At 41.9% G+C, this 27,983-nt stretch overlaps 1 protein-coding gene across 1 annotated transcript in view; it reads right to left on the reverse strand.

Annotated features, from left to right (window-relative positions):
- grip2b (glutamate receptor interacting protein 2b) overlaps positions 1 to 27,983 on the reverse strand; it is a 202,976-nt gene that overhangs the window by 63,785 nt on the left and 111,208 nt on the right. The window contains 7 exon segments of the mRNA XM_082967512.1: positions 5,068 to 5,207; positions 7,532 to 7,676; positions 9,736 to 9,881; positions 13,440 to 13,503; positions 15,207 to 15,287; positions 18,450 to 18,595; positions 26,758 to 26,947. Of these exon segments, the coding sequence (XP_082823638.1) occupies positions 5,068 to 5,207; positions 7,532 to 7,676; positions 9,736 to 9,881; positions 13,440 to 13,503; positions 15,207 to 15,287; positions 18,450 to 18,595; positions 26,758 to 26,947 (912 nt within the window).

A 27,983-nucleotide genomic window follows, 5' to 3' on the forward strand; every position in this document is an offset into this window, starting at 1 on the left:
TATACATGTTGATGAGAACTAGAACCCTCACAGTACTGTACAGTATGAGTGATTATACTATACATGTTGATGAGAACTAGAACCCTCACAGTACTGTACAGTATGAGTGATTATACTAGACATGTTGATGAGAACTAGAACCCTCACAGTACTGTACAGTATGAGTGATTATACTAGACATGTTGATGAGAACTAGAACCCTCACAGTACTGTACAGTATGAGTGATTATACTAGACATGTTGATGAGAACTAGAACCCTCACAGTACTGTACAGTATGAGTGATTATACTAGACATGTTGATGAGAACTAGAACCCTCACAGTACTGTACAGTATGAGTGATTATACTAGACATGTTGATGAGAACTAGAACCCTCACAGTACTGTACAGTATGAGTGATTATACTAGACATGTTGATGAGAACTAGAACCCTCACAGTACTGTACAGTATGAGTGATTATACTAGACATGTTGATGAGAACTAGAACCCTCACAGTACTGTACAGTATGAGTGATTATACATGTTGATGAGAACTAGAACCCTCACAGTACTGTACAGTATGAGTGATTATACTAGACATGTTGATGAGAACTAGAACCCTCACAGTACTGTACAGTATGAGTGATTATACTAGACATGTTGATGAGAACTAGAACCCTCACAGTACTGTACAGTATGAGTGATTATACTAGACATGTTGATGAGAACTAGAACCCTCACAGTACTGTACAGTATGAGTGATTATACATGTTGATGAGAACTAGAACCCTCACAGTACTGTACAGTATGAGTGATTATACTAGACATGTTGATGATGTTTTTTTTATATAATTATTATTGCAGCCCTGGAATTTCAGGAATATGTTTTTTGTTTGAACTTTTTATTTTTCACAAGTAAATTACAATATTCAAAGATATACAGTTTTTACTCCTGAACAGATAATCAAATGGCTACCCGGACTATTTGCATTGTGCGCCCCCCCCCCCAACCCCTCTTTTACGCTGCTGCTACTCTCTGTTTATCATATATGCAGAGTCACTTTAACTATACATTCATGTACATACTACCTCAATTGGGCCGACCAACCAGTGCTCCCGCACATTGGCTAACCGGGCTATCTGCACTGTGTCCTGCCCACCACCCACCAACCCCTCTTTTACGCTACTGCTACTCCCTGTTCATCATATATGCATAGTCACTTTAACCATATCTACATGTACATACTACCTCAATCAGCCTGTCTAACTGGTGTCTGTATGTAGCCTCGCTACTGCTATTCTCTGTTCATCATATATGCATAGTCACTTTAACCATATCTACATGTACATACTACCTCAATCAGCCTGACTAACCGGTGTCTGTATGTAGCCTCGGTACTTTTATAGCCTCACTACTGTATATAGCCTGTCTTTTTACTGTTGTTTTATTTCTTTACTTACCTATTGTTCACCTAACACCTTTTTTACACTATTGGTTAGAGCCTGTAAGTAAGCATTTCACTGTAAGGTGTTGTATTCGGCGCAAGTGACAAATAAACTTTGATTTGATTTATAGAAAAAATAAAGGCTATTGAAGCAAATTGATGCATTTCTGATTCATTCTTGTTACATATACTTTAGTACAGTCAATAAAGTGCAAAGGTGTTATTCTTATTCTATAATGAAATACTGATTTATGTGAAAAATCATTCAAACTTCAAAGAGAAGTTCATCATTTATGTAATGCTCCCTGCTGTTAGTGTTTTGTAGGTCAGTGTGTTATGAGTGACAATGTATGTTTTCTGAGTGAGAATTGTTTACCAGTGTTATGGTCCAACAAGCTTATTTTGAGACATGTATGAAGTGTTTTGGTGGTTTGAGGGAGTTTTGGAGGCGAGATGAACTATTTGGCCAAGATGCATGTCGGTAATGCAGACTGTGTGAAGAGTTTTGAAAAAGTGGCTTCAGTATTGACCGATGCTTGTTAGCAATTGAACAAAAACCTGTAATATACCCTCCCTTTATAACCCTAGTTCTGGTCAACAGTAAGGCACTATATAGGGAATAGGGTACTGATTGGGACAGTTCAATCTAAAATAAACAATGTTGTCATACGTCTGTCCAAGGGTGGGAGAAAAATAGCAGACCTTGGTCATATGTCAAATACTTTCAAATAGACAGTACATTATGAATCTGAAATACGTGAAAGTACTGGGGATGCACTTGATTTAGCTTGGCGTTCTTTTGGCACGTTTCGGATTATTCCATTGGTTTCACTGTACTAAATCCAGCACAGCTCATGTATTGGAAAGTATCTGAGACCTGTATTTGACCTTGCTAGGTCTGGAAAATGTATGCCGTCGTCTATTTGTTTATTTGTCAGGGCCAATGCCACAACAACAACCACTGCACGCTATTCAGCTACACAGTTTACTTCAATAAACAAAAAGTTTCCATATCTGACAGTGGTTCCTTCTAACGTAATGACAATCAGCATGTCATAAACAACATTTGATTTAGCACCAGACGACTGCATTACAGACTTAACGGTTTGTCCATGGAAACATTTTAATGTGATCATACATCATACTAATTTCAGAGCGGATAACTTGATTTAAACACAGAGAAATGATCAAAGCGACCAAGGCTGAAAAAAGTTCCGTTGTTTTCCTTCATTGTACATAATGATTATTGTGTGGTTTTTTGGGGGAGTTAAACCTAAAAACCACATAGACCTCATAGCACATGAATTACAAAGATGAGCTGTTAGGGGATTCAATAAGACAACTAACAGTATGTATCTGTTGGACTGTGTTGGAGCCTGGACAGAGGAGGCAGAGGCCACATTATTCTGTAGAAGCCAGAGCCGCAGTAGGTGCCAGCAGCACTCAGCAAGCCAGCTACAGCATCCCTCAGCTAGCCAGCTACAGCATCCCTCAGCTAGCCAGCCAGTTACAGCAGCACTCAGCTAGCCAGCTACAGCATCACTCAGCTAGCCAGCCAGCTACAGCATCACTCAGCTGGCCAGCGACAGCATCCCCCAGCTAGCCAGCTACAGCATCCCTCAGCTAGCCAGCCAGTTACAGCAGCACTCAGCTAGCCAGCTACAGCATCACTCAGCTAGCCAGCCAGCCAGCTACAGCATCACTCAGCTGGCCAGCTACAGCATCCCCCAGCTAGCCAGCTACAGCATCCCTCAGCTAGCCAGCCAGTTACAGCAGCACTCAGCTAGCCAGCTACAGCAGCACTCAGCTAGCCGGTTACAGCATCTCCCAGCTAGCCAGCCAGCTACAGCAGTACTCAGCTAGCCAGCTACAGCATCCCTCATCTAGCCAGCCAGCTACAGCAGCACTCAGCTAGCCGGCTACAGCATCACTTAGATAGCCAGCTACAGCAGCACTCAGCTAGCCAGCTACAGCAGCACTCAGCTAGCCGGCTACAGCATCTCCCAGCTAGCCAGCCAGCTACAGCAGTACTCAGCTAGCCAGCTACAGCATCCCTGAGCTAGCCAGCCAGGTACAGCAGCACTCAGTTAGCCGGCTACAGCGTCACTTAGCTAGCCAGCTACAGCAGCACTCAGCTAGCCAGCTACAGCAGCACTCAGCTGGCCAGCTACAGCATCACTTAGCTAGCCAGCTACAGCAGCACTCAGCTAGCCAGCTACAGCATCACTTAGCTAGCCAGCTACAGCATCACTCAGCTAGCTAGCTACAGCATCACTCAGCTAGCCAGCCAGCCAGCTACAGCATCACTCAGCTAGCCGGCTACAGCATCACTCAGCTAGCCGGCTACAGCATCACTCAGCTAGCCGGCTACAGCATCACTCAGCTAGCCTGCTACAGCATCACTCAGCTAGCCAGCCAGCTACAGCAGTACTCAGCTAGCTGGCTACAGCATCCCTCAGCTAGCCAGCCAGCTACAGCAGCACTCAGCTAGACAGCTACAGTAGCACTCAGCTAGCCGGCTACAGCATCCCGCAGCTAGCCAGCCAGCTACAGCAGCACTCAGCTAGCCAGCTACAGCATCCCTCAGCTAGCCAGCCAGCTACAGCAGCACTCAGCTAGCTAGCCAGCTACAGCATCACTCAGCTAGCTAGCCAGCTACAGCATCACTTAGCTAGCCGGCTACAGCATCACTCAGCTAGCCATCCAGCTACAGCATCACTCAGCAAGCCGGATACAGCATCACTCAGCTAGCCAGCCAGCTACAGCATCACTCAGCAAGCCAGCCAGCTACAGCATCACTCAGCTAACCAGCTATATCAAATTCACCAACACTGCCTGGATTTATGTCTTTGTCTGTTTGTTTAAATGTCAAACTACAAATGGCTTGTTACGTCTCAGATGTCCGTCCTCAAACTGTTTACCCCCTGAGGGTGTACGTCTCCTACTATGCAAATGTAGAGGACGTACAGTCCTGGCAAGGTAGATTTAAGATGGTGGGTACTGGTATTTGGCTAGCGTCTCCATTGATGTCCTTCACACGGAAGAAGGCTGAAAAGCCGAAACATTTGTGTACACTATCCCTGATGCAGAGAAAATATTTGTAAAACGATCCCGCTTTATGCAACATCTTTTTGAGTATGGACCAATCGCACATTTTATGGTCTGGCTTTAGCGGTTTTATGCCCCAGCCAAGCTTCTGGGAGATGGTCCCCTTTTGATTAGGTGTAGGCTGACACCAGAGGAAGGCCCAAACATGTTGGCAAACCAAGAAAAAAAACTAATATATATTTAGGTTTTATTGTCACATACGCCGCATAGGTGCAGGGAAATGTGTTGTTTTACAGGGTCAGTCATAGTAGTACAGCAACCCTGGGGTAAATTAGAGTTAAGTGCCTTACTCACCTAATTCAAACCAGCGACCTTTCGGTTACTGGCCCAACACTCTAACCGCTACGCTACCTGCCGCCATTACCTTTCCTGCCACCTATACTGTAATATCTGTTTCATCAGCAATGATGAGGGGTCTTCCTGCTTGCTTTTTGAGGTCAAGGCTGGTTTACTGTAAAAGCATTTTGTGACAGCTGCTGTTATAAAAACGGCTTTATTAATTAACTTGATTGATTGATTTTCTGAACACTTACTGTCGACCTGTTTTTTGATCTTGAGTGTGACCGTCTCCCCGGCCATCTGTAGTAGGTGAATGGCCTCGCTGAGCGGCTTTCCCTTCAGACTGACACTGTTGATGGCCAGGATACGATCTCCCACATGGATGGCTCCGGTCCTATGGGGAAGACGACAGGTTAAATGGTAGGATCTCTGGTGCCGTATGTGTCAGGGTCTCAGAGTAGGAAAGCTGATCAAGAATCATAATAATGTCTTTTAGATCATAATGAATATATATATATAGACATGGGGGGACCTGATTCTAGATCAGTATATATTATTATGGGTCCTGGAATGTTGACAAATAGCTTAATACCAGCCAGGTCGTTTGTCATGATAACGTGACCTGACCAGGAAAATCTCCAGTCAGGAAATACTTGGTGGGAAAACAACTCCAGGCCCTACTTTATGGAGATGGTAAATTAGAGAGGATTTATTTGATACCAGATGGCAGTACTGTAATATAATTGTGCCTATAAGATGGATCATGATGATTTGTCATGCCTCCTGGTTAACCCATCCAACTTATCTTATGATTTAATGTAATCAATTATTTACTTAGGTACAATGCCTTTACTAAAAGAGATCCAGTTTAAAAACATTTGTTGTTTATATAACAGCAGTAAACATGCAGAATAGCTCTGCCCGTTAAGTTGACCCAAAAGTCCCACTTTGGTAGAAATGAAAACAGATTCCCTTATCTGGTTAGATATACACAAACATATGAGTCAGGATGTGAGCGTGTGCCAATGAGTCACAAGCTGCAGGAACAGCGATCATGACCGAGGTCAAACAATGATAAGCCTTTGTCTGTCTGTCTGTCTGTCTGTCTGTCTGTCTGTCTGTCTGTCTGTCTGTCTGTCTGTCTGTCTGTCTGTCTGTCTGTCTGTCTGTCTGTCTGTCTGTCTGTCTGTCTGTCTGTCTGTCTGTCTGTCTGTCTGTCTGTCTGTCTGTCTGTCTGTCTGTCTGTGATCACAGAGAGGCGATACGATAGAGCCTCCACTCTGTTGATGCTATAAGAGCTGGGTTAAAGAAGTATTTGTTTTCTATCAAATATTTAGAGTGTTGGATTCAGGACGGTTTGGGGTTTGCTTTTTTGGGGACTATTCCATCGGTTACATTGCACCAGAAAAGCTCAATCAAGTGCAACTAAAGTATGAAATATTTCAAAATACTATTTGAACCCAGGTCTACACAAAAAAAAAAAACAGAACAAATAATATAAATATACTTTAAAAAATGCATGTTGATCAAAATGTACATAGCCTAGCGTCATGGGACTGGTGTTGACCTGGGTTCAAATATTATTTGAAATAATTTCAAATACTTTATCTGGGCTTGTTTGAGCTTGTCTGATGCAATGGAACCAATAGAATTGTGGCAAAACTGTAAACCCCGCCCATCTGGCACTCCAGGCAGGCTAAAGCAAACACTACTAGATTTAGAATACTATTTGAACCCAGGTATGTGACTGGTGGTCTGTATGAGAACAGAATGCTATATGCACTGTAGAAGAGAATCAGATTGTCTCTCATGGAGACTGAAAGGCTTTCTTTAGTTCACATGTTAGAGGAGTACAAAGGCCATGTGTCGTAGGCACGCCACACACACACACACACACACACACACACACACACACACACACACACTGGTCGGTGGGCGTTAAAGTTAAATCCTTGTCAATCTTTTAAAAGACGAGAGGTTGTGAACTCTGGCTCTCTGGCTGCGTAGGAGATAGGGGGGACAGAGGGGGTGAGAGAGAGAGGTTAAGAGAGAGAGAGAGGTTAAGAAAAAGAGCGATTAAGAGAGAGAGAGTGAGGTTAAGAGAGAGAGAGAGAGGTTAAGAAAAAGAGAAATTAAGAGAGATTAAGAGAGAGAGAGAGGTTAAGAGAGAGAGAGAGGTTAAAAGAGAGAGAGAGAGAGAGAGAGAGAGAGAGAGAGAGAGAGAGAGAGAGAGAGAGAGAGAGGTTAAGAGAGAGAGAGGTTAAGAGAGGTTAAGGGAGAGAGAGAGGTTGAGAGAGGGAGGGAGGTTAAGAGAGAGAGAGAGAGTTTGAGAGAGAGAGGTTAAGAGAGAGAGAGGTTAAGAGAGGTTAAGGGAGAGAGAGAGGTTGAGAGAGAGAGGTTAAGAGAGAGAGGGGTTGAGAGAGAGAGAGAGAGAGAGTGGGGGGGTGGTGGGAGACAGAAGGAGGGAGGAGGGGGATGTAGTGTGTTCTGACTCCATAAGGTAGAGAGGGGTGAAGAGGGCCAGGGCCTGCATGGCCAGCCCCACAAAGGGCCCTTGACCGTGGGGCTAGAGTTGACCTGTATGCCCCTTGCTGACCCTGGGTCTCTTCCACAAATACTATTTCCTTCCCACTTCTTTCTGAAAATGCATTTGAGAAGAAGGTTTTTGTGGGGCAGGCCCCAGCCAGGGAAGCAAGATTCCAGGGTCCACTGTCTCACCTCTCAGCCAGGCCCCTCTTGGTGAGGCCAGAGATAACGATCGGGTCAAAGGGCTCCTCTGTGCCTGAGATGGTGATGCCCAGGGGGCCTCCATATCTCTTCAGCTCCACCGTATAGATGATAGAACCAGACGTCTCCTGTTCATCTAGGGGGGAGGTAAGAGAGAGGGAGAGGGAGGAGAGGGAGGGAGGAGAGACCGTTAGAGAGAGGGGGGCGGGGTGACTTCAGGGCATACAGGAAATCAGAGAGAAAGAAAGAGAGTGAGAGACAGAGAGAGCGAGAGGAAGGAAGGAAAGAGAGATACAAAGAGAGGGAGAGAGAGAGAGAGAGAGAGAGAGAGAGAGGGAGAGAGAGATACTGCATATATATAGAGAGAGCGAGAGAGAGGGAGAGAAAGAGAGAGGAGAGAGAGGGAGAGAGAGATACTGTATATATATAGAGAGAGAAGGAGAGAAAGAGAAAGATAGAGATATGGAGAGAGAGGGAGAGAGAGATACTGTACAGTGGGGGAAAAAAGTATTTGATCCCCTGCTGATTTTGTATGTTTGCCCACTTACAAAGAAATGATCAGTCTATAATTTTAATGGTAGGTTTATTTAAACAGTTAGAGACAGAATAACAACAAAAAAATCCAGAAAAACGCATGTCAAAAATGTTATAAAATGTGTTACCAATTGTTTTCTTGGTGACTATGGTCCCAGCTGCCTTGAGATCATTGACAAGATCCTCCCGTGTAGTTCTGGGCTGATTCCTCACCGTTCTCATGATCATTGCAACTCCACGAGGTGAGATCTTGCATGGAGCCCCAGGCTGAGGGATATTAACAGTTCTTTTGTGTTTCTTCCATTTGCGAATAATCGCACCAAATGTTGTCACCTTCTCACCAAGCTGCTTGGCGATGGTCTTGTAGCCCATTCCAGCCTTGTAGGTCTACAATCTTGTTCCTGACATCCTTGGAGAGCTCTTTGGTCTTGGCCATGGTGGAGAGTTTGGAATCTGATTGATTGATTGCTTCTGTGGACAGGTGTCTTTTTTACAGGTAACAAGCTGCGGTTAGGAGCACTCCCTTTAAGAGTGTGCTCCTAATCTCAGCTCGTTACCTGTATAAAAGACACCTGGGAGCCAGAAATCTTTCTGATTGAGAGGGGGTCAAATACTTATTTCCCTCATTAAAATGCAAATCAATTTATAACATTTTTGACATGGGTTTTTCTGGATATTTTTGTTGTTATTCTGTTTCTCACTGTTCAAATAAACCTACCATTAAAATTATAGACTGATCCTTTCTTTGTCAGTGGGCAAACGTTCAAAATCAGCAGGGGATCAAATACTTTTTTCCCCCACTGTATTTATATTGAAAGAGAGAGAGAGAGAGAGAGAGAGAGAGAGAGAGAGAGAGAGAGAGAGAAAGAAAAAAAGAGGAGAGATTCAGGGCATAGGTACACTTTAAGGCAGAGAGAATCGCACAGCTCCCTAAACATACTAAAAAATCCTAAATTCACTGGTAGAAAGCAATACAATTTCAATAATGTCTGATGGATGGGCTGTTCATCCTCCACACAGTATAACAAATGCATAGAGGAAATGAAAATAAATCGCCCTTTTATAATGATCCGCGATGGCATTATTCTTAGAAATAGGTCATGTGTGAAACACGTCTGCAGATCCCACCAATGGAGAGAAAGGAGGGAGAGAAAATGCTCAGAGGAAAACAGAGTAGAGGAAGATAACTGAGTCATCTGCTGCTACAGGAAATGCTTCTATGCTTTCATATCAGACAGCAAAATATAAACCTATCCACTATTTACAGAGCTGCATCTGATTAAACATATCTGCTATTTATCGAGCTGCATCTGATATTTGGTACAGAGTATGAACTATATAACACTATAGGTCACTAGTATTTAATCATGCCATTTGTGTGTCTAAAACACTACAATACTGGTGGGTGATAGCTGTTGAATCATCATTGTGTTGTGTAGAAGAAGAACATGGTTGTGGCTATTTGTAGACAATACTGCCACTGTGTGGTGAAGTCTGGTACTGAAGGAGTTTTTCTTTGCCACTGTGCTTCTGCTTCTGTTCATTATTTGGGTCTGATTGAATGATTCATCAGTATTTATATATGTCTTCTCTATATACCATACTCCTGTTACATACACTACTTCCTAACTGCCTCCCAGCCAGGCTCCAAGCAGACCCACCTGAGTTGTCCTCGTCCTTGCGGATCTTGAGTTTGACCAGGTCCTCTGCCTGTTGTAGGATCTGACAGGCATCTTCCATGGAACAGTTCTCCAGTCTGATGTTGTCTATGGCCAGCAGCTTGTCACCTGGCTCCAGGGTACCAGTCCTGGGTAGAGGGAGAGAGGGAGAGAGGGAGGGAGGGAGAGAGAGAGAGAGAGAGAGAGAGAGAGAGAGAGAGAGAGAGAGAGAGAGAGAGAGAGAGAGAGAGAGAGAGAGAGAGAGAGAGAGAGAGAGAGAACATCTTCACTATCTCATCCTGTAATATCCAAGGCCTGAGATCATCTGCCTTTGGCTTAAAGAGCAGGAATTTGGACTTCACCAAATACATTTGACATTCATCCTACAAGAAATATGGTATAGAGGAGATGGACCCACTGGTTGCCCTCTAGGTTACAGAGAGCTGATTGTCCCATCCACCAAACTACCACGTGTGAAACAGGGAAAGGACGTATGATAATTTGGTATAGAGCAGATCTAACTCACTCTATTAAATTAATCAAAACAGGAACATTTTACATCTGGCTAGAAAGTCAAAAGGAAATGATCTCAACAGAGAAAAATGTCCTCATGTCTGCTACCTATATTCCCTCCACTAGAATCCCCATACTTTAACGACGGCATCTTCTCCATCCTAGAGGGGGAGATTAATCATTTCATGGCCCAGGGACATGTACTAGTCTGTGGTGACCTTAAGAACCTGACACCCTCAGCACACAGGGAGACAAACATCTACCTGGAAGTGACATCATTCCCTCCCCCATATGCCCCTCCAGACACACCTATGACAACATAACCACACCTATGACAACATAACCAACAAAAATGGGTCACAACTCCTGCAGCTCTGTCGCACACTGGGTAGGTACACTGAACGAAAATATAAACGCAAAATGCAACGGTTTCAAAGTTTTTACTGAATTTCAGTTCATATAAGGAAAACAGCCAATTGAAATAAATGAATTAGGCCATAATCTATGGATTTCTGTTGGTCACAGATACCTTAAAAAAAGGTAGGGGTGTGGATCAGGAAACCAGTCAGTATCTGGTGTGACCACCTTTCGTCTCATGCAGCGCGACACATCTCTTTTGCATAGAGTTGATCAGGCTGTTGATTGTGGCCTGTGGAATGTTTTCCCACTCCTCTTCAATGGCTGTGAGAAGTTCCTTGATATTTGGGGGAATTGGAACATGCTGTCTTACACGTCAATCCAGAGCATCCCAAACATGCTCAATGGGTGACATGTAAGGTGAGTATGCAGACCATGGATGAACTGGGACATTTTCAGCTTCAAGGAATTGTATACAGATACTTGTGACATGGGGTTGTGCATTATCATGCTGAAACATGAGGTGATGGTGGTGGATGAATGGCACGACAATGAGCCTCAGGATCTCGTCACGATTTCTCTGTGCATTTAAATTGCCATCAATAAAATGCAATTGTGTTCATTGTGCATAGCTTATGCCTGCCCATACCATAACCCCACCACTACCATGGGGCCCTCTGTTCACAACGTTGACATCAGCAAACCGCTCGCCCACATGACGCCATACACGCTTTCTGCCATCTACCCGGTACAGTTGAAACCAGGATTCATCCATGAAGAGAACACTTCTCCAGCGTGCCAGTGGCCATCGAAGGTGAGCATTTGCCCACTGAAGTCAGTTACGAGACCGAACTGCAGTCAGGTCAAGACCCTGGTGAGGTCAACGAATGCAGATGAGCTTCCTGTGACAGTTTCTGACAGTTTGTGCAGAAATTCTTTGGTTGTGCAAACCAACAGTTTCACCAGCTGTCTGGATGGCTGGTCTCAGACAACCCTGCAGGTGAAGAAGCTGGACATGGAGTTCCTGGGCTGACGTGGTTACATGTGGTCTTCAGTTGTGAGGCTGGTTGGACGTACTGCCAAATTTTCTAAAATGACATTGGAGGCGGCTTATGGTAGAGAAATTAATATTAAATTCTCTGGCAACAGCTTTGGTGGACATTCCTGCAGTCAGCAGGCCAATTGCACACTCCCTCAAAACTTGAGACATCTGTGGCATTGTGTTGTGTGATAAAACGGCACATTTTAGAGTGACCTTTTGTTGTCCCTAGCACAAGGTGCACCTGTGTAATTATCATGCTGTTTAATCAGCTTCTTGATATGCCACACCTGTCAGGTGGATAGATTATCTTGGCAAAGGAGAAATGCTCACCAATGCTCATTAACAGGGATGTAAACAAATTTGTGCACAAAATTTGAGAGAAATAATATTTTGTGGGTATGGAAAATATCTGGGATCTTTAATTTCAGCTCATGAAATATGGGACCAACCCGTTTATATTTTTGTTTAGTGTATATAATCAATGGTAGGCTTTGATGGGACTCCTACAGTAGGTACACTTATAGCTCATCTCTTGGCAGTAGTACTGTAGACTACTTTATCACCGACCTCAACCCAGAGTCTCTCAGAGCGTTCACAGTCAGCCTACTGACGTCACTATCAGATCCCAGCAAAATCACAATCTACTTGAACAGAGTAATAATCAACCATGAGTCATCGAAGCCCAACAAACTGCATACTATTAACAAATGCTATAAATGGAAGGAAGGTGGTGTAGACACCTACCAGAAAACTATTGGCCAACAACAAATTAGACAACTTCCTGGACAAAATGTTTTCCTGCAATAGTGAAGGTTTAAACTTAGCAGTAGGACACCTGAACAGTATATTTGACCTATTGGCTGACATATCAAAAGTAAATTCCGTCAGAAAACCTAAGAAAATTTACAACAATGACAAATGGTTTGATGAAGAATGCAAAAACCTAAGAAAGAAATTGAGAAACCTGTCCAACCAAAAACATAGAGACCCAGAAAACCTGAGCCTACACCTTCACTATGGTGAATCACTAAAACAATACAGAAATACACTACGGAAAAAGAAGGAGCAGCACGTCAGAAATCAGCTCAATCTAATTGAAGAATCCATAGACTGTAACCACTTCTGGGAAAATTGGAAAACACTAAACAAACAGCAACACCAAGAGTTATCTGTCTAAAATAGAGATGTATGTATAAACCACTTCTACAATCCTTTTGGCTCTATAACAAAGAACAAATAGCAAAAACATATACATGATCAAATACAAATCTTAGAATCAACTATTAAAGACTACCAGAACCCACTGGATTATCCAATTACATTGAATAAACTACAGAACAAAATACAAACCCTCCAACCCAAAAAGGCCTGTGGGGTTGATGGTATCCTAAATTATTAAATATACAGACCACAAATTCCAATAGGCTATACTTAAACTCTTTAACATCATCCTCAGCTCTAGCATCTTCCCCAATATTTGGAACCAAGGACTGTGGAGACAAATTGGACTCCAATAACTACCATGGGATATGCGCCAACAGCAACCTTTGGAAAATCCTCTGCATTATCATTAACAGCAGACTCGTTACATTTCCTCAGCATTTTTGTTTTTGATTTGATAGGGAAGCTGAGAGGTCAAATATACTATTTAGCGTTTCTACTGCCAAGTTTACACCTTCACTGTTACAGTGAACTGTCTCTCTCTCTGTAGGAGGACGACATGAACCGTCACAAGCTCAAACAATTGAACCCAAGTCATTAGACTGTGGTCTGAAGCCATCCATACCGTCCGTACCTGTGAGCCATACTGCCTTTCTTTATGTCTGAGATGATTAGAGGCTCTCCAGACTTCTTACTGGCTGTCAGGGAGGAGAGGTAACAGTGTTAGTATTGGATACATCCTGTACTTTTGTCATTAATTCATGATTTTATAGAAAATAATTATTGTTCTCGTTTCTCGTTAAAGGAAAAACTGAGATTGAAGTAAACAGCTGGTAGCAGTTGGAGCTTTTTGAACAGACGTAAGATGAGAGACTATTCACACCGCATAATGTGGTGGGGGAACTCTTGTGGCATTACACTTTCAGAGAAATAACCTCATTAAGACTTCATTTCCTCTGAGATATACTCTACATGGATGGCTTCATAAGGGTTATGTACTGGGTTTATAAGGGTTATGTACTGGGTTTATAAGGGTTATGTACTGGGTTTATAAGGTTTATGTACTGGGTTTATAAGGGTTATGTACTGGGTTTATAAGGGTTATGTACTGGGTTTACAAGGGTTATGTACTGTACATGGGTGGGTTTATAAGGGGTATGTACTGGGTTTACAAGGGTTATGTACTGGGTTTATTAGGGCTATGTACTGGGTTTATAAGGGTTATGTACTGGGTTTATAAGGGTTATGTACTGGGTTTATAAGGGTTATGTACTGGGTTTATAAGGTTTATGTACTGGGTTTATAAGGGTTATGTACTGGGTTTACAAGGGTTATGTACTGGGTTTACAAGGGTTATGTACTGTACATGGGTGGGTTTATAAGGGGTATGTACTGGGTTTACAAGGGTTATGTACTGGGTTTATTAGGGCTATGTACTGGGTGCATGGTTGTCTTTATTAAGGGTTATGTACAGGGTTTACACGGGTTATGTACTGTACACGGGTGTGTTTATTAAGGGTTATGTAGGGTGCATGGCTGTCTTTATTAAGGGTTATGTACTGGGTTTACAAGGGTTATGTACTGTACATGGGTGGATTTACAAGGGTTATGTACTGGGTTTATAAGGGTTATGTACTGGGTTTATAAGGGTTATGTACTGTACATGGGTGGGTTTATTAAGGGTTATGTAAGGTGCATGGCTGTCTTTATTAAGGGTTATGTAGGGTGCATGGCTGGCTTTTTTAATGGGCAGCAGAAGGAGACTACCCAGGGAATAGAGCAATGGAGTGACACTTCAGCCCTCTAAAGTCAACAAGCCTTCAGCTAGCTGCTTGGGAGAAAACTCTTTGCATAAACAGAGTTGTATAGGAGCTGGGTATTTTCCCAAGGTCATTTAATGAGATTCCACAGGCAGTCTTCCGCAGGCAGAGGGAGAATGAAGAGGAGTAGGGTTACGTCCCAAATGACACCCTATTAAGAGATAAACCCTGGTCAAAAATAATGCACTATATAGGCAATAGGGTGCCATTCATTTGGGACACAAGCCTATGAGTAGTGGTGGGTGTTCTAGAGAGCTTTAAAATAAACTCACAGTCATGAGAAACAGGAGAATGCCATGAGAAACAAGATAAATAGTTTAGACTGACTGTCCATGAGGAGCATAGATCATTTAGACATGATGGTAGAGATGGTAGAGGAAGAGTGTGTGTGTTATGCGCGTGTGTGTGTGTGTGTTATGCGTGTGTGTGTGTGTGTGTTATGCGTGTGTGTGTTATGCGTGTGTGTGTTATGCGTGCGTGTGTGTGTGTGTGTGTGTGTGTGTGTGTGTGTGTGTGTGTGTGTGTGTGTGTGTGTGTGTGTGTGTGTGTGTGTGTGTGTGTGTGTGTGTATCAAGTCTTACCACTGATAGTGATGCCCAGCTCCACCCCTCTCTTCTTAGGCAGCTTCACATGGAATGTTCCACTACTGGGCACAACAGACTCTAAACACACAGAGTAGAGAAAACACACTCGCGCGCACAAACACACACAGACACAAACGCGTGCACGCTCGCTCGCACACACACACACACACACACACACACACACACACACACACACACACACACACACACACACACACACACACACACACACACACATATACACATGCACACACACACACACACACACACACACACACACACACACACACACACATCAGAAATTATACTGTATCTGGCAAAACATTACAAGAATAGTTATTCAAGGTACGTATTTAAATTATTTACAGTAGATTACATAACGTGCATCCCAAATTACACCCTTTTCCCTATTTAGAATCCATAGATCTCTGGTCTAAAGTAGTGTCCTATGTAGAGCCCATAGATCTCTGGTCTAAAGTAGTGTCCTATGTAGAGCCCATAGATCTCTGGTCTAAAGTAGTGTCCTATGTAGAGCCCATAGATCTCTGGTCTAAAGTAGTGTCCTATGTAGAGCGCATAGAACTCTGGTCTAAAGTAGTGTCCTATGTAGAGCGCATAGAACTCTGGTCTAAAGTAGTGTCCTATGTAGAGTGCATAGAACTCTGGTCTAAAGTAGTGTCCTATGTAGAGTGCATAGAACTCTGGTCTAAAGTAGTGTCCTATGTAGAGTGCATAGAACTCTGGTCTAAAGTAGTGTCCTATGTAGAGTGCATAGAACTCTGGTCTAAAGTAGTGTCCTATGTAGAGTGCATAGATCTCTGGTCTAAAGTAGTGTCCTATGTAGAGTGCATAGAACTCTGGTCTAAAGTAGTGTCCTATGTAGAGTGCATAGAACTCTGGTCTAAAGTAGTGTCCTATGTAGAGTGCATAGATCTCTGGTCTAAAGTAGTGTCCTATGTAGAGTGCATAGAACTCTGGTCTAAAGTAGTGTCCTATGTAGAGTGCATAGATCTCTGGTCTAAAGTAGTGTCCTATGTAGAGTGCATAGAACTCTGGTCTAAAGTAGTGTCCTATGTAGAGTGCATAGAACTCTGGTCTAAAGTAGTGTCCTATGTAGAGTGCATAGAACTCTGGTCTAAAGTAGTGTCCTATGTAGAGCCCATAGATCTCTGGTCTAAAGTAGTACTCTATGTAGAGCCCATAGATCTCTGGTCTAAAATAGAGTCCTATGTTGGGAGTAGGGTGCCATTTGGCATGCAGTCATAAGGTCTATCATCATCATCTGTACTGCATACTATCATATTATCCTACTATCCTACGATCATATTAACATACTATCATATTATCCTACTATCCTACTATCATATTATCATATTATCCTACTATCATGCTATCATGCTATTCTACTATCATACTATCATATTATCATACTATCCTACTATCATGCTATCCTACTATCCTAGTATCCTACTATCATACTATCATACTATCATGCTATCCTACAATCCTACTAGCATATTATCATATTATCCTACTATCATGCTATCATGCTATCCTACTATCATACTATCATATTATCATACTATCATACTATCCTACTATCCTGCTATCCTACTATCCTAGTATCCTACTATCATACTATCATACTATCATGCTATCCTACAATCCTATTATCATATTATCCTACTATCATGCTATCATGCTATCCTACTATCCTACTATCATATTATCATACTATCATACTATCCTACTATCCTACTATCATGCTATCCTACTATCATGCTATCCTACTATCCTACTATCCTACTATCCTGCTATCATGCTATCATGCTATCATGCTATCATGCTATCATGCTATCATACTATCATGCTATCATGCTATCCTACTATCCTACTATCCTACTATCATACTATCATGCCATCATACTATCATGCTATCATACTATCCTACTATCATGCTATCATGCTATCATACTATCATGCTATCCTACAATCCTCCTATCCTACTATCATACTATCATATTATCATACTATCCTACTATCCTACTATCCTGCTATCATGCTATCATGCTATCGAGCTATCCTACTATCCTAGTATCCTACTATCATACTTTCATACTATCATACTATCCTACTGTCCATCCCAATTGATAGCTGTTTAATCAGGTTGCTGAGAATCTGGGAGTTGTTATCTAAAAGGGCAGCACCTACTCTAATTAGTGTTGTGCAACAGACATACATTGAAAATGCTGATTATTTATTATAATGACTAGCTATCATTAGGCCTGCTCATTATAATGATTACCATTAGACCATTAGTCCCACCATTTTATCAACTAATTAGATTTATACACTGGATATTTTAAATGAGAATTGTAAAAGTTACTTTGGCCCTTAGGGTAACCACTCTAAACCCTGATGATAAACTGTTCATTACAATGATTACTAGACCATTAGTCTAAGGCAGGGGTGTCCAACTCATTTTGCCCCTAGAGCCACATTCAGTCTCCAACAACGTCCGGAGAGCAGCACTGAAAATTGGTTATATTTCCTCACCATCAAAATTTGCAAGAAATAGTCCTCTATTCATCATTTTCTTGGCATTTTCGATGTCTTGGCTTTCATTTTGGTGATATTAGTGAGCTGGACACATTGAGCTGGACACAGTGAGCTGGACACATTGAGCTGGACACATTGAGCTGAACACATTGAGCTGGACACAGTGAGCTGGACACATTGAGCTGGACACAGTGAGCTGGACACAGTGAGCTGAACACATTGAGCTGGTTACATTGAGCTGGACACATTGAGCTGGACACATTGAGCTGGACACAGTGAGCTGGACACATTGAGCTGGACACAGTGAGCTGGACACATTGAGCTGGTTACATTGAGCTGAACACATTGAGCTGGACACATTGAGCTGGACACAGTGAGCTGGACACATTGAGCTGGACACAGTGAGCTGGACACAGTGAGCTGGACACATTGAGCTGGACACAGTCAAGAAAATAAATTAATGTATGACCATTATAATTTTTATAAAGTTCCGATTTGGTTTTAGTCATTTTAAAGTATATTGTGTTTGAAATCTCAAACCACCCCCTCACGTGCCGGATCCAGCCCATGGCCCATATGTTTGACACCCCTGGTCTATAGCTTTTCAACCACTCTATAAATTCATTCGTTTCACATATTGTACATATAGCCTACTGGGAGGCCTAAGCCCAAGAGACCAACCTGCGACGTCAAACTCTATTTCAAGAGAGACCTTATTGGCCAGAGCGGCGTCTCGGAGAAGCTGATTGGCCTCCTCCAGTGTTCCATCCTCCGTGGGGATTCCGTTGATGGACAGGAGTCTGTCTCCAACCTGCAGCAGGCCGCACCTGTCGGGACAATCGATCAATAAATTAAGTGATCAATCATTCAATCAATCAAATGTAATTATAAAGCCCAGTTGACACAAAATGTCTTTACTGTAACTGCCTAGACAAAAAAGAGAAGTTAGGGAAAAAGGCAGTCACATTTGTACATAACTTTTTGATTTAAATCGGATCAAATACATTTGATTGGATTTGTACTTTCAGTTGTAACAATCAGAGAAATGATTACAAAAAACTGAGAGTTGGAAAAGTACAGAGTAGCAGAGTTAAGACATTGTGTAATAATGAATACAGTAACTTCCAGGGAAGGAGAGCATATGCATCTTATTACCAATCATCTGGACTAAAGTTGATTGAAAAGGCACTGGAGAGAGAGAGAGAGAGAGAGAGAGAGAGAGAGAGAGAGAGAGAGAGAGAGAGAGAGAGAGAGAGAGAGTAGGAACGAGAGAGAGAGAGAAAGAGAGCGAGAGGGTGAGAGAGAGAGAGAGAGAGAGAGAGAGAGTAGGAACGAGTGAGAGAGAGAAAGAGAGAGAGCGAGAGAGCGAGAGTGTGAGAGAGAGAGAGAGAGAGAGAGAGAAAGAAAGAGACAGAGAGAAAGAAAGAGAGGGAGAGGGAAAGAGAAAGACTCCCATATCTACTGGGTGAAATACCACAGTGTGCCATCACAGCAGCAAGATTTGTGACCTGTTGCCACAAGAAAAGGGCAACCAGTGAAGAACAAACACCACTGTAAATACAACCTATATATTTATTTTTTGTACGTTAACTGTTTGCACATCACTACAACACTGTATATAGACATAACATGTCAATGGGGTGGCAGCATAGCCTAGTGGTTGCAAGTTTCAATCCCAAAGCTGACAAGGTCTTTCTGTCCCTGAACAGGCAGTTAACCCACTGTTCCTAGGCCATCATTGAAAATAAGAATTTGTTCTTAACTGACTTCAATAAAGGTAAAATATGACATGACTTTATTCTTTTGGAACTTGTGTGAGTGTAATATTTACTATTCACTTTTAATTGTTTATTTAATTATTGTTTATCCATTTCACTTGCTTTGGCAATGTAAACATATGTTTACCATGCCAATAAAGCCCCTTGAATTGAATTGAATTGAGAGAGAGAGAGACAGAGAGAGAAAGAGAGAGATAAGAATATATGAAAGCAGAGTTGGAAACAAACGGACTCCATTACAAGTTAAGAGGTGTTCTGATTATTTTTACGCACACACACACACACACACACACACACACACACACACACACACACACACACACACACACACACACACACACACACACACACACACAGCGTCGTGATGTTGATGTATCAGTAGTTTACAGTGTGATACTGCCGTGAGGTCTGAGGCCCTGCTCCATTAACCACCCACTCAATGATCTCAACCAGCACTAATCACCAGCCTCTTCTTGGATGTAGGAATCAACAGCCACTTTCTCTTCTCTGGAACAACAGGCTGTTTAGCGAATATGTCCTACATATGTACACTCTTAGAAAAAAGGGTTCCAAAAGGGTTCTTCGGCTGTCCCCATAGGAGAACCCCTAAAAGGTTCTAGATAGAACCATTTTTTCTAAAAGTGTAGGATATTTTTTTTAATTATTGTATTTTTTAAATTATTAACCCTTCCACCACCCCCCCTTTTCGGAGGACAAATATCTTCGTTTTTTTTACAGCTTTTTTGCTATATATATATATACATGGTACTTTTATATAAAGCAGTCACATAACAATTATACATGACTGAACATAAACTCTTTAATCCCGCCCCTCAGCCTCTCTCAGTCCATCCCACCTATCACCATAGAAAATCCTCATTTGGTTTCCGTGTGCCATATATTTTTCCATTGTGCTGTGATGTTTTACATACATTTTGGACCTTTCTAATCGTATATTATCCACAGATTGATAGCTAAAGATGAAAACCTTTCCTATGAGTATTATTATGTTATTTATTGACTGACTGTGGCTTTCTAAATCGCCCAACACTGCTATTTGTAAGGTTTATTTTAAGTGCATGTTGTGATTTTTTAACCATTCCTGAACCTGTGACCAGAAACAAGCTACATAGGGGCAATACCAGAATAAATGATCTATTGATTCTGTCTCTTCACAACAAAATCTACAGAGCTGAGATTGTTGTATGCCCCATATATATAGCATTCTGTTGGTGGCAAGAATTTTATATAATAATTTAAATTGAAAAACTCTAAGTGTGGGATGAAGTGTAGTTTTTTGTACCAGTTCATAAACCATATGCCATGGAATTGATACATCAAAAATCTCCTCCCATTTTATTTTGCAACACCTATGGCGCAGCTGTCAACATTTTTGTCCATTTATTTTTCTATTTATGCCAGTTCCTTTCAGGGAATGTATATCTATATATGGCAGGCAAACAAGTTCCCAACCTTCTCCCTTTTCTACTTTCCTCCTCCATTTTTGTGGTAGTGCTGCAATCAGTTGGCTGTAAGTTTGGATTGAGCAGATATTCCCATATATTTTCGATAGCTGCATATGTGACATAACGCCTCCATTTCTATTCATAATATCATTAATTCATATAATACCATATTTAAAAAAAAAATTCCGTAAAGAATGTTTTTTATTTTTTATTAATCAGTATATTTGAGTTTAACCATAACATTTGTTGTAATATTTGTTCTATCTTTTCTGGAGGATAAAACTGAAATTGTAACCAGCTTTGTATGGCTTGTTTAAGAAAGGGCAATACTTTAACCAACATTTCATTTTCAATTAGTCGGAAATGAGAAGTTGTGATCTGTACAGTATAAAGGCAAAAAGGCAATTTTTGAACAAAGGATGAGCCTTTCTTAATAATCTACTGGAGAACCATTTTGGTTTTAAGTATAACTTATGTATGAGTGAAGCTTTTAGTGAGAGGTTTAATAATTTTAGCCCCCTAAACTCATATTTATTATATAAATAGGCACGTTTAATTTTGTCTGGCTTAGCATTCCAAATAACATGAAATATTTTCTGCTCATATGATTTAAAAAACAAGTCATCTGGGATTCTCTGCCTCTAACCCTTTTACAGGGGCTGAGTCACTGGCTTACTGGTGTTCTTCCATGCCGTCCATGGGAGGGGTGCGTCACTTGAGTGGGTTGAGTCACTGACGTGGTCTTCCTGTCTGGGTTGGCGCCCCCCCCCCCCCCCCCCTTGGGTTGTGCCATGGCGGAGATCGTTGTGGGCTATACTCGGCCTTGTCTTAGGACGGTAAGTTGGTGGTTGGAGACATCCCTCTAGTGGTGTGGGGGCTGTGCTTTGGCAAAGTGGGTGGGGTTATATCCTGCCTGTTTGGCCCTGTCCGGGGGTATCATCGGATGGGGCCACAGTGTCTTCTGATCCCTCCTGTCTCAGCCTCCAGTATTTATGCTGCAGTAGTTTATGTGTCGGGGGGCTAGGGTCAGTCTGTTACATCTGGAGTATTTATTTTGTCTTATCCGGTGTCCTGTGTGAATTTAAATATGCTCTCTCTAATTCTCTCTTTCTCTCTTTCTGTCTTTCTCTCGGAGGACCTGAGCCCTAGGACCATGCCTCAGGACTACCTGGTATGATGACTCCTTGCTGTCCCCAGTCCACCTGGCCGTGCTGCTGCTCCAGTTTCAACTGTTCTGCCTGCGGCTATGGAACCCTGACCTGTTCACCGGACGTGCTTGTTGCACCCTCGACAACTACTATGATTATTATTATTTGACCATGCTGGTCATTTATGAACATTTTTACATTTTAACATCTTGACCATGTTCTGTTATAATATCCACCCTGCACAGCCAGAAGAGGACTGGCCACCCCTCATAGCCTGGTTCCTCTCTAGGTTTCTTCCTAGGTTTTTGGCCTTTCTAGGGAGTTTTTCCTAGGGAGTTTTTCCTAGCCACCGTGCTTCTTTCACATGCTTTGCTTGCTGTTTGGGGTTTTAGGCTGGGTTTCTGTACAGCACTTTGAGATATCAGCTGATGTACGAAGGGCTATATAAAAATAAATTTGATTTGATCTGGAGTAGGCAGTGACATTAGTAAGTAAGTAAACTGTGATAAGACCAAAGCGTTTTTCCATAAATAGTCTAGTATTTACCTCTCCATGGTTACAGAATCTTATCTATTTTTGCTAACTTTCTATTGAAAATAATTGTGGTAAGTTCATTTATATTTTTTGAGATGTGAATACCAAGTATGTCTACTTCACCATCTGCCCAAGATATTGTAAACACTATTTTTTAACGATCCAATAAGGAATATGGTACACTTATCATAATTAGGTTTTAGTCCAGAGAGGCTAGAAAAGTGATCAAGATCTTCAATGAGACTGTGCAGGGATCCAGATTGCGGATTTAAGAAAAAACTTGAGTCATCGGCATACATTGACACTTTTGTTTTTATTCCCTGGATTTCTAACGCCTTGATGTTCTTGTTGGATCAAATTTTTATAGCAAGCATTTCAATGGCCATAATAAATAGATATGGAGACAATGGACAGCCTTGATTTACTCCTCTTAAAAGCTCAATACTTTCTGAGAAGTAACCATTATTTACTATTTTACATCTGGGGTTGCTGTACATAACTTTAACACATTGTATAAGAGATTCGCCAAAATTAAAGTCATCCAGGCACTTATATATAAATTATAATCATACTTTATCAAACACCTTTTCAAAATCTGCTATGAATTCCCCCCAAAAGTGTAGGATCTTAATTTGATCACTCTGTTGCAGGAGAACTTTCCTGAATTGTAGTGCATTTGAGGTTTAAAAAGGCTTTTAAAGGAAGTCATTTCCACTTTGAATTTTCAGATTTGATTTTCAACCCCAACAAAAATGTCCATTCATTATGATTTACATGATAATTCACATTTGCTTTTGCTGCAGGATTATTTTCCTGCTGTAAGAAACTGGCTCAAATTAATGACCATACATCTGTACATTAACAGAATGCTTTTACCAACTGCACAACAGGCCTAGGCAAAACACAGGGTGTCTGGGAGGAGATGGGTTTATATCCCCTCCTCTGGAAATCATTTTAAAGTGTCAGCTATGCTGGAGGTTTTGCAGAAACAAGAAAAAAAGGGTAGAGTTAACTCATCTAATACACTGTAATGAGGTAATTCATCTAATACACTCTAATGAGTTCAGTTAACTCATCTAATACACTCTAATGAGTTGAGTTAACTCATCTAATACACTGTAATGAGGCAACTAATCTAATACACTCTAATGAGGTAACTAATCTAATACACTTTAATGAGTTGGGTAAACTCATCTAATACAGTCTAATGAGTTTAGTTACCTCATCTAATACACTCTAATTAGTTTAGTTACCTCATCTAATACACTTTAATGAGTTTAGTTACCTCATCTAATACACTCTAATGAGTTGAGTTACCTCATCTAATACACTCTAATGAGTTGAGGACATAGTTAGACAGAGAGAGAGAGAGAGAGAGAGAGAGACAGACATGCTAATGAGTTCTCTCATTTACTGTCAAGACAACAAAATGTAGACATGTTTCTACACAAAATATGTTTGAAGTTCTCCACTCCACCCACCCCCCGAACCCCCCGAACCCCAATCTTTAAATCTTCTAACTGATAAGCAATGAGAGAGAATTCTCCAGTCTGAGCCCCACTGAGTCTTGACCCAGATACCCAAGTAATATTAACGCTCATCCAGTTTTGATAACAGCCAAGATGCTTTCCTTTTAAGTTGAAAGAAACACACCGTCTCTTTAATTTCAAACCTTCCTGATAGGCCAGCAGACATCTTTAAAGTGTTGTTTTCAATACAACTCGTCCATTTCAAGTAACCCAGAATCATCGAGAAGAGATAGAGAAGGAGAAAGAGAGAGAAGGAGAAATAAGGAGAGAGAGAGAAAGACAGGGGAAAGGAGATACATGAATGTGGAGAGAGACTCCCCAGGTTGCGGTGTGTGTGTGTGTGTGTGTGTGTGTGTGTGTGTGTGTGTGTGTGTGTGTGTGTGTGTGTGTGTGTGTGTGTGTGTGTGTGTGTGTGTGTGTGTGTGTGTGTGTGTGTGTGTGTGTGTGTGCGTTCGTGCGACAGTTGAAAACTTTATCTGTCGTCTAGAAGGAGGATCTATCTATTTACCCCCGTCTTGTGTGCCAATGGTTGCGTTCCAGATCAACTTTCTTGCAGTTATACTGTCTGTCAATCTCAGAAGATTTCTCAATGTTATTAATGTGGTTCCTGAGACATAAGAAGTACTTCTCCAGATGGAGTGAGGCCAGCAAAAAAGACGAGTTTCTACCAGCGGAGGCCTCTCTGTCGTTGTGAAACAGCGCTGGTGACAAGGAGGATTATGGGTAAACAAACAGACGTCAACACAATTCCCTGTGCTCAGATCAAAGCAAAAACACAAAAGGGAACTTTCTCTCTCTCTATATATATTACAGTATCTCTCTCTCTCTCTCTCTCTCTCTTTCTCACTCTCTCTCTTTCTCACTCTTTAGTCAAGAATAGTCCAATTATCCCGTAGTGAAGTAGGATTACCCTGGAGACATGGCAGAATTCAAAATTAGTAAAAAAAAAAAAAAACTGGAAATTCTTCATGATATAAAATTGTTTTGTTTCCCTGCTGCAGACAGTAGAGACACAAAGGTTCTGAATCTCTGTAGCCAACATGAAAGCCATGTTGGGTCCCACTTTAAAACCAACAACAACTTATAAAGTCTTAATATAACATCAGTAAAACCCTACACAGATGGGTCTGAATCAGTGGAGGCTGGTGGGAGGAGCTATAGGAGGATGGGCTCGTTGTAATGTACGGAATGGATTAAATGGAACGGAGTCAAAAAGGTGGTTTCCATTCATTCTATTCCGTACATTACAATGAGCCCATCCTCCTATAGCTCCTCCCACCAGCTCCAAACAGTGTACTTTAATTCACTACAGATGTAGGACCTTAATTTGAGCCATTTTTCTACAGCAGGAAAGTAATCCTGCAGCAATAGGAAATGTGAATTATTATGTGGATTATAATTAATGGTCATTTTTTGAAAGGGAAAACTTCTTAAACCTCAAATACACTACAACAGGGTGATCAAATTAAGATTCTACATCTGTAACATAGTATTAGTAGTATTAGTAGTGGGGGTGGTAGTAGAAAACACCAAGGGGTGATTGGATTTTAAGTAATTTATCACTTATTCACCTACCCATTCCTTCACCAGACAAGTGAATCTAGAACCTGTTCTAATTAAGCAATAAGGCCCGAGGGGGTGTGGTATATGGCCAATATACCATGGCTTAGGGCTGTTCTTGGGCACATGGAGTGCCTGGACACAGCCCTTAGCCGTGGTATATTGCCAATATACCACAAACCCCCAAGGTGCCTTATTGCTATTAGAACCTGGTTCCCAATGTAGTTAGAAGAGTGAAAATAAATGCTTTGTCATACCCGTGGTATACATGGCTTTCAGCCAATCAGCAGTCAGGGCTCGACCACCCAGTCTATAATTTACAAATAACAGCCTGGCCGAAAGGCCATCACACACTTACTATATTACTCCAGTCTGTCTGTTGGCCTGAGTCATGACGACAAGCATCACTGTCTGAAGTAGCATTGTCTCTGTGTTACTGCGACACTGTCTGAAGTAGCATTGTCTCTGTGTTACTGCGACACTGTCTGAAGTAGCATTGTCTCTGTGTTACTGTGACACTGTCTGAAGTAGCATTGTCTCTGTGTTACTGCGACACTGTCTGAAGTAGCATTGTCTCTGTGTTACTGCGACACTGTCTGAAGTAGCATTGTCTCTGTGTTACTGTGACACTGTCTGAAGTAGCATTGTCTCTGTGTTACTGCGACACTGTCTGAAGTAACATTGTCTCTGTGTTTCTGCGACACTGTCTGAAGTAGCATTGTCTCTGTGTTACTGTGACACTGTCTGAAGTAGCATTGTCTCTGTGTTACTGCGACACTGTCTGAAGTAGCATTGTCTCTGTGTTACTGCGACACGTCTGAAGTAACATTGTCTCTGTGTTACTGCGACACTGTCTGAAGTAGCATTGTCTCTGTGTTACTGCGACCCTGTCTGGAGCCTGTCTGATCCATCTCTAGATCACTCTCTCCACATCACAACCACAAGCTTCAGTTTTCAGGAGTGTGCGTGCGTACCTCTCGGCCGAGCTGTCCGGCTCTATGAAACGTATGAGCGGGGGAGCAGAGAGGGTCTCTGTAGCGAAGATGCCTCCCTGTAGCTGGACCCCAAAGCCGTTTAGAGGGTCTCCTCTCAGGGTGATCTCACTGCTCTCTGTGTGGACGATCTGACCACCAGGACCCACTGTACTGGATGCCAGTGACACAGCTGGAGAAAGAGAGTGAGAGAGAAAGAGAGAGAGAAAAAAAGAGAGAGAGAAAAAGAGAGAGAGAAAAAAAGAGAGAAAAAGAAAGAGAGAGATGTCATTCTATACCATAAAAAAAAAATATCACATTTAAATACCTCTTAAAAGTTGGCTAAAACTAATTGAATGTGTCATTGAACCAATTGCACTTTATGGCAGCGAGGTGTGGGGTCCACTTGCAAAACAAGATTTCATCAAATGCGACAAACACCCCATTGAAACCCTGCATGCAGAGTTCTGTAAGATTCTCCTACACGTCCAGAGGAAAACTACAAACAATGCATGCAGGGCAGAATTAGGCCAATATCTGCTAATAATAAAAACTCAAAAAAGAGCAATTCAGTTTTGTAAACATCTAAAATACAATGACCCACTCTCATATCATTACTTAACCCTGCAATGCCAAGAGCTGAGCAAAGAAAAGAGTCCCCTCATCCAGCTGGTCCTGGGGCTGAGTTCACAAACCTGTTCTTCTAACACACTGAAGCCTCAGGACCAGAACATCCAATCAATCAGAATAAACCAAATTACAGCACAGTCAAAACAAAACTACATTACTTATTGGGAAACACAAGCACAAACACAAAGCAAAATGCAGTGCTATCTGGCCCTAAATCGACAGTACACCGTGGCAAACTATTTTACCATGGTTACAGATCAAAACCTTAGAAAAACCTTGACAAAGTACAGGCTCAGTGAGCACAGCCTTGCCATTGAGAATGGTAGACACAGGAAAACCTGGCTCCCTGTAGAGGAAAGGCTGTGCAACCACTGCACCACAGCAGAACCTGAGACAGAGCTGCATTTCCTGACAAAATGTCAAAAACAATTAGAGAGTGTAATTTCCACAAATTTGAAACCCTTATTGAAGGTTTCAAAGACCTCTCTGATGAAGATAGGCTACCCGTCCTGTTGGGGGAGGAAGCAGAGAGCTGTGGGTTGGCAGCACACTACATTGCTGCCTGCCATAAGATGAGGGACAGTGTCTGACAGACCAAC

The sequence above is a fragment of the Salmo salar genome, chromosome 22 (assembly GCF_965601325.2).
Source record: "Salmo salar chromosome 22, fSalSal1, whole genome shotgun sequence".
Lineage (NCBI taxonomy): Eukaryota > Metazoa > Chordata > Actinopteri > Salmoniformes > Salmonidae > Salmo > Salmo salar.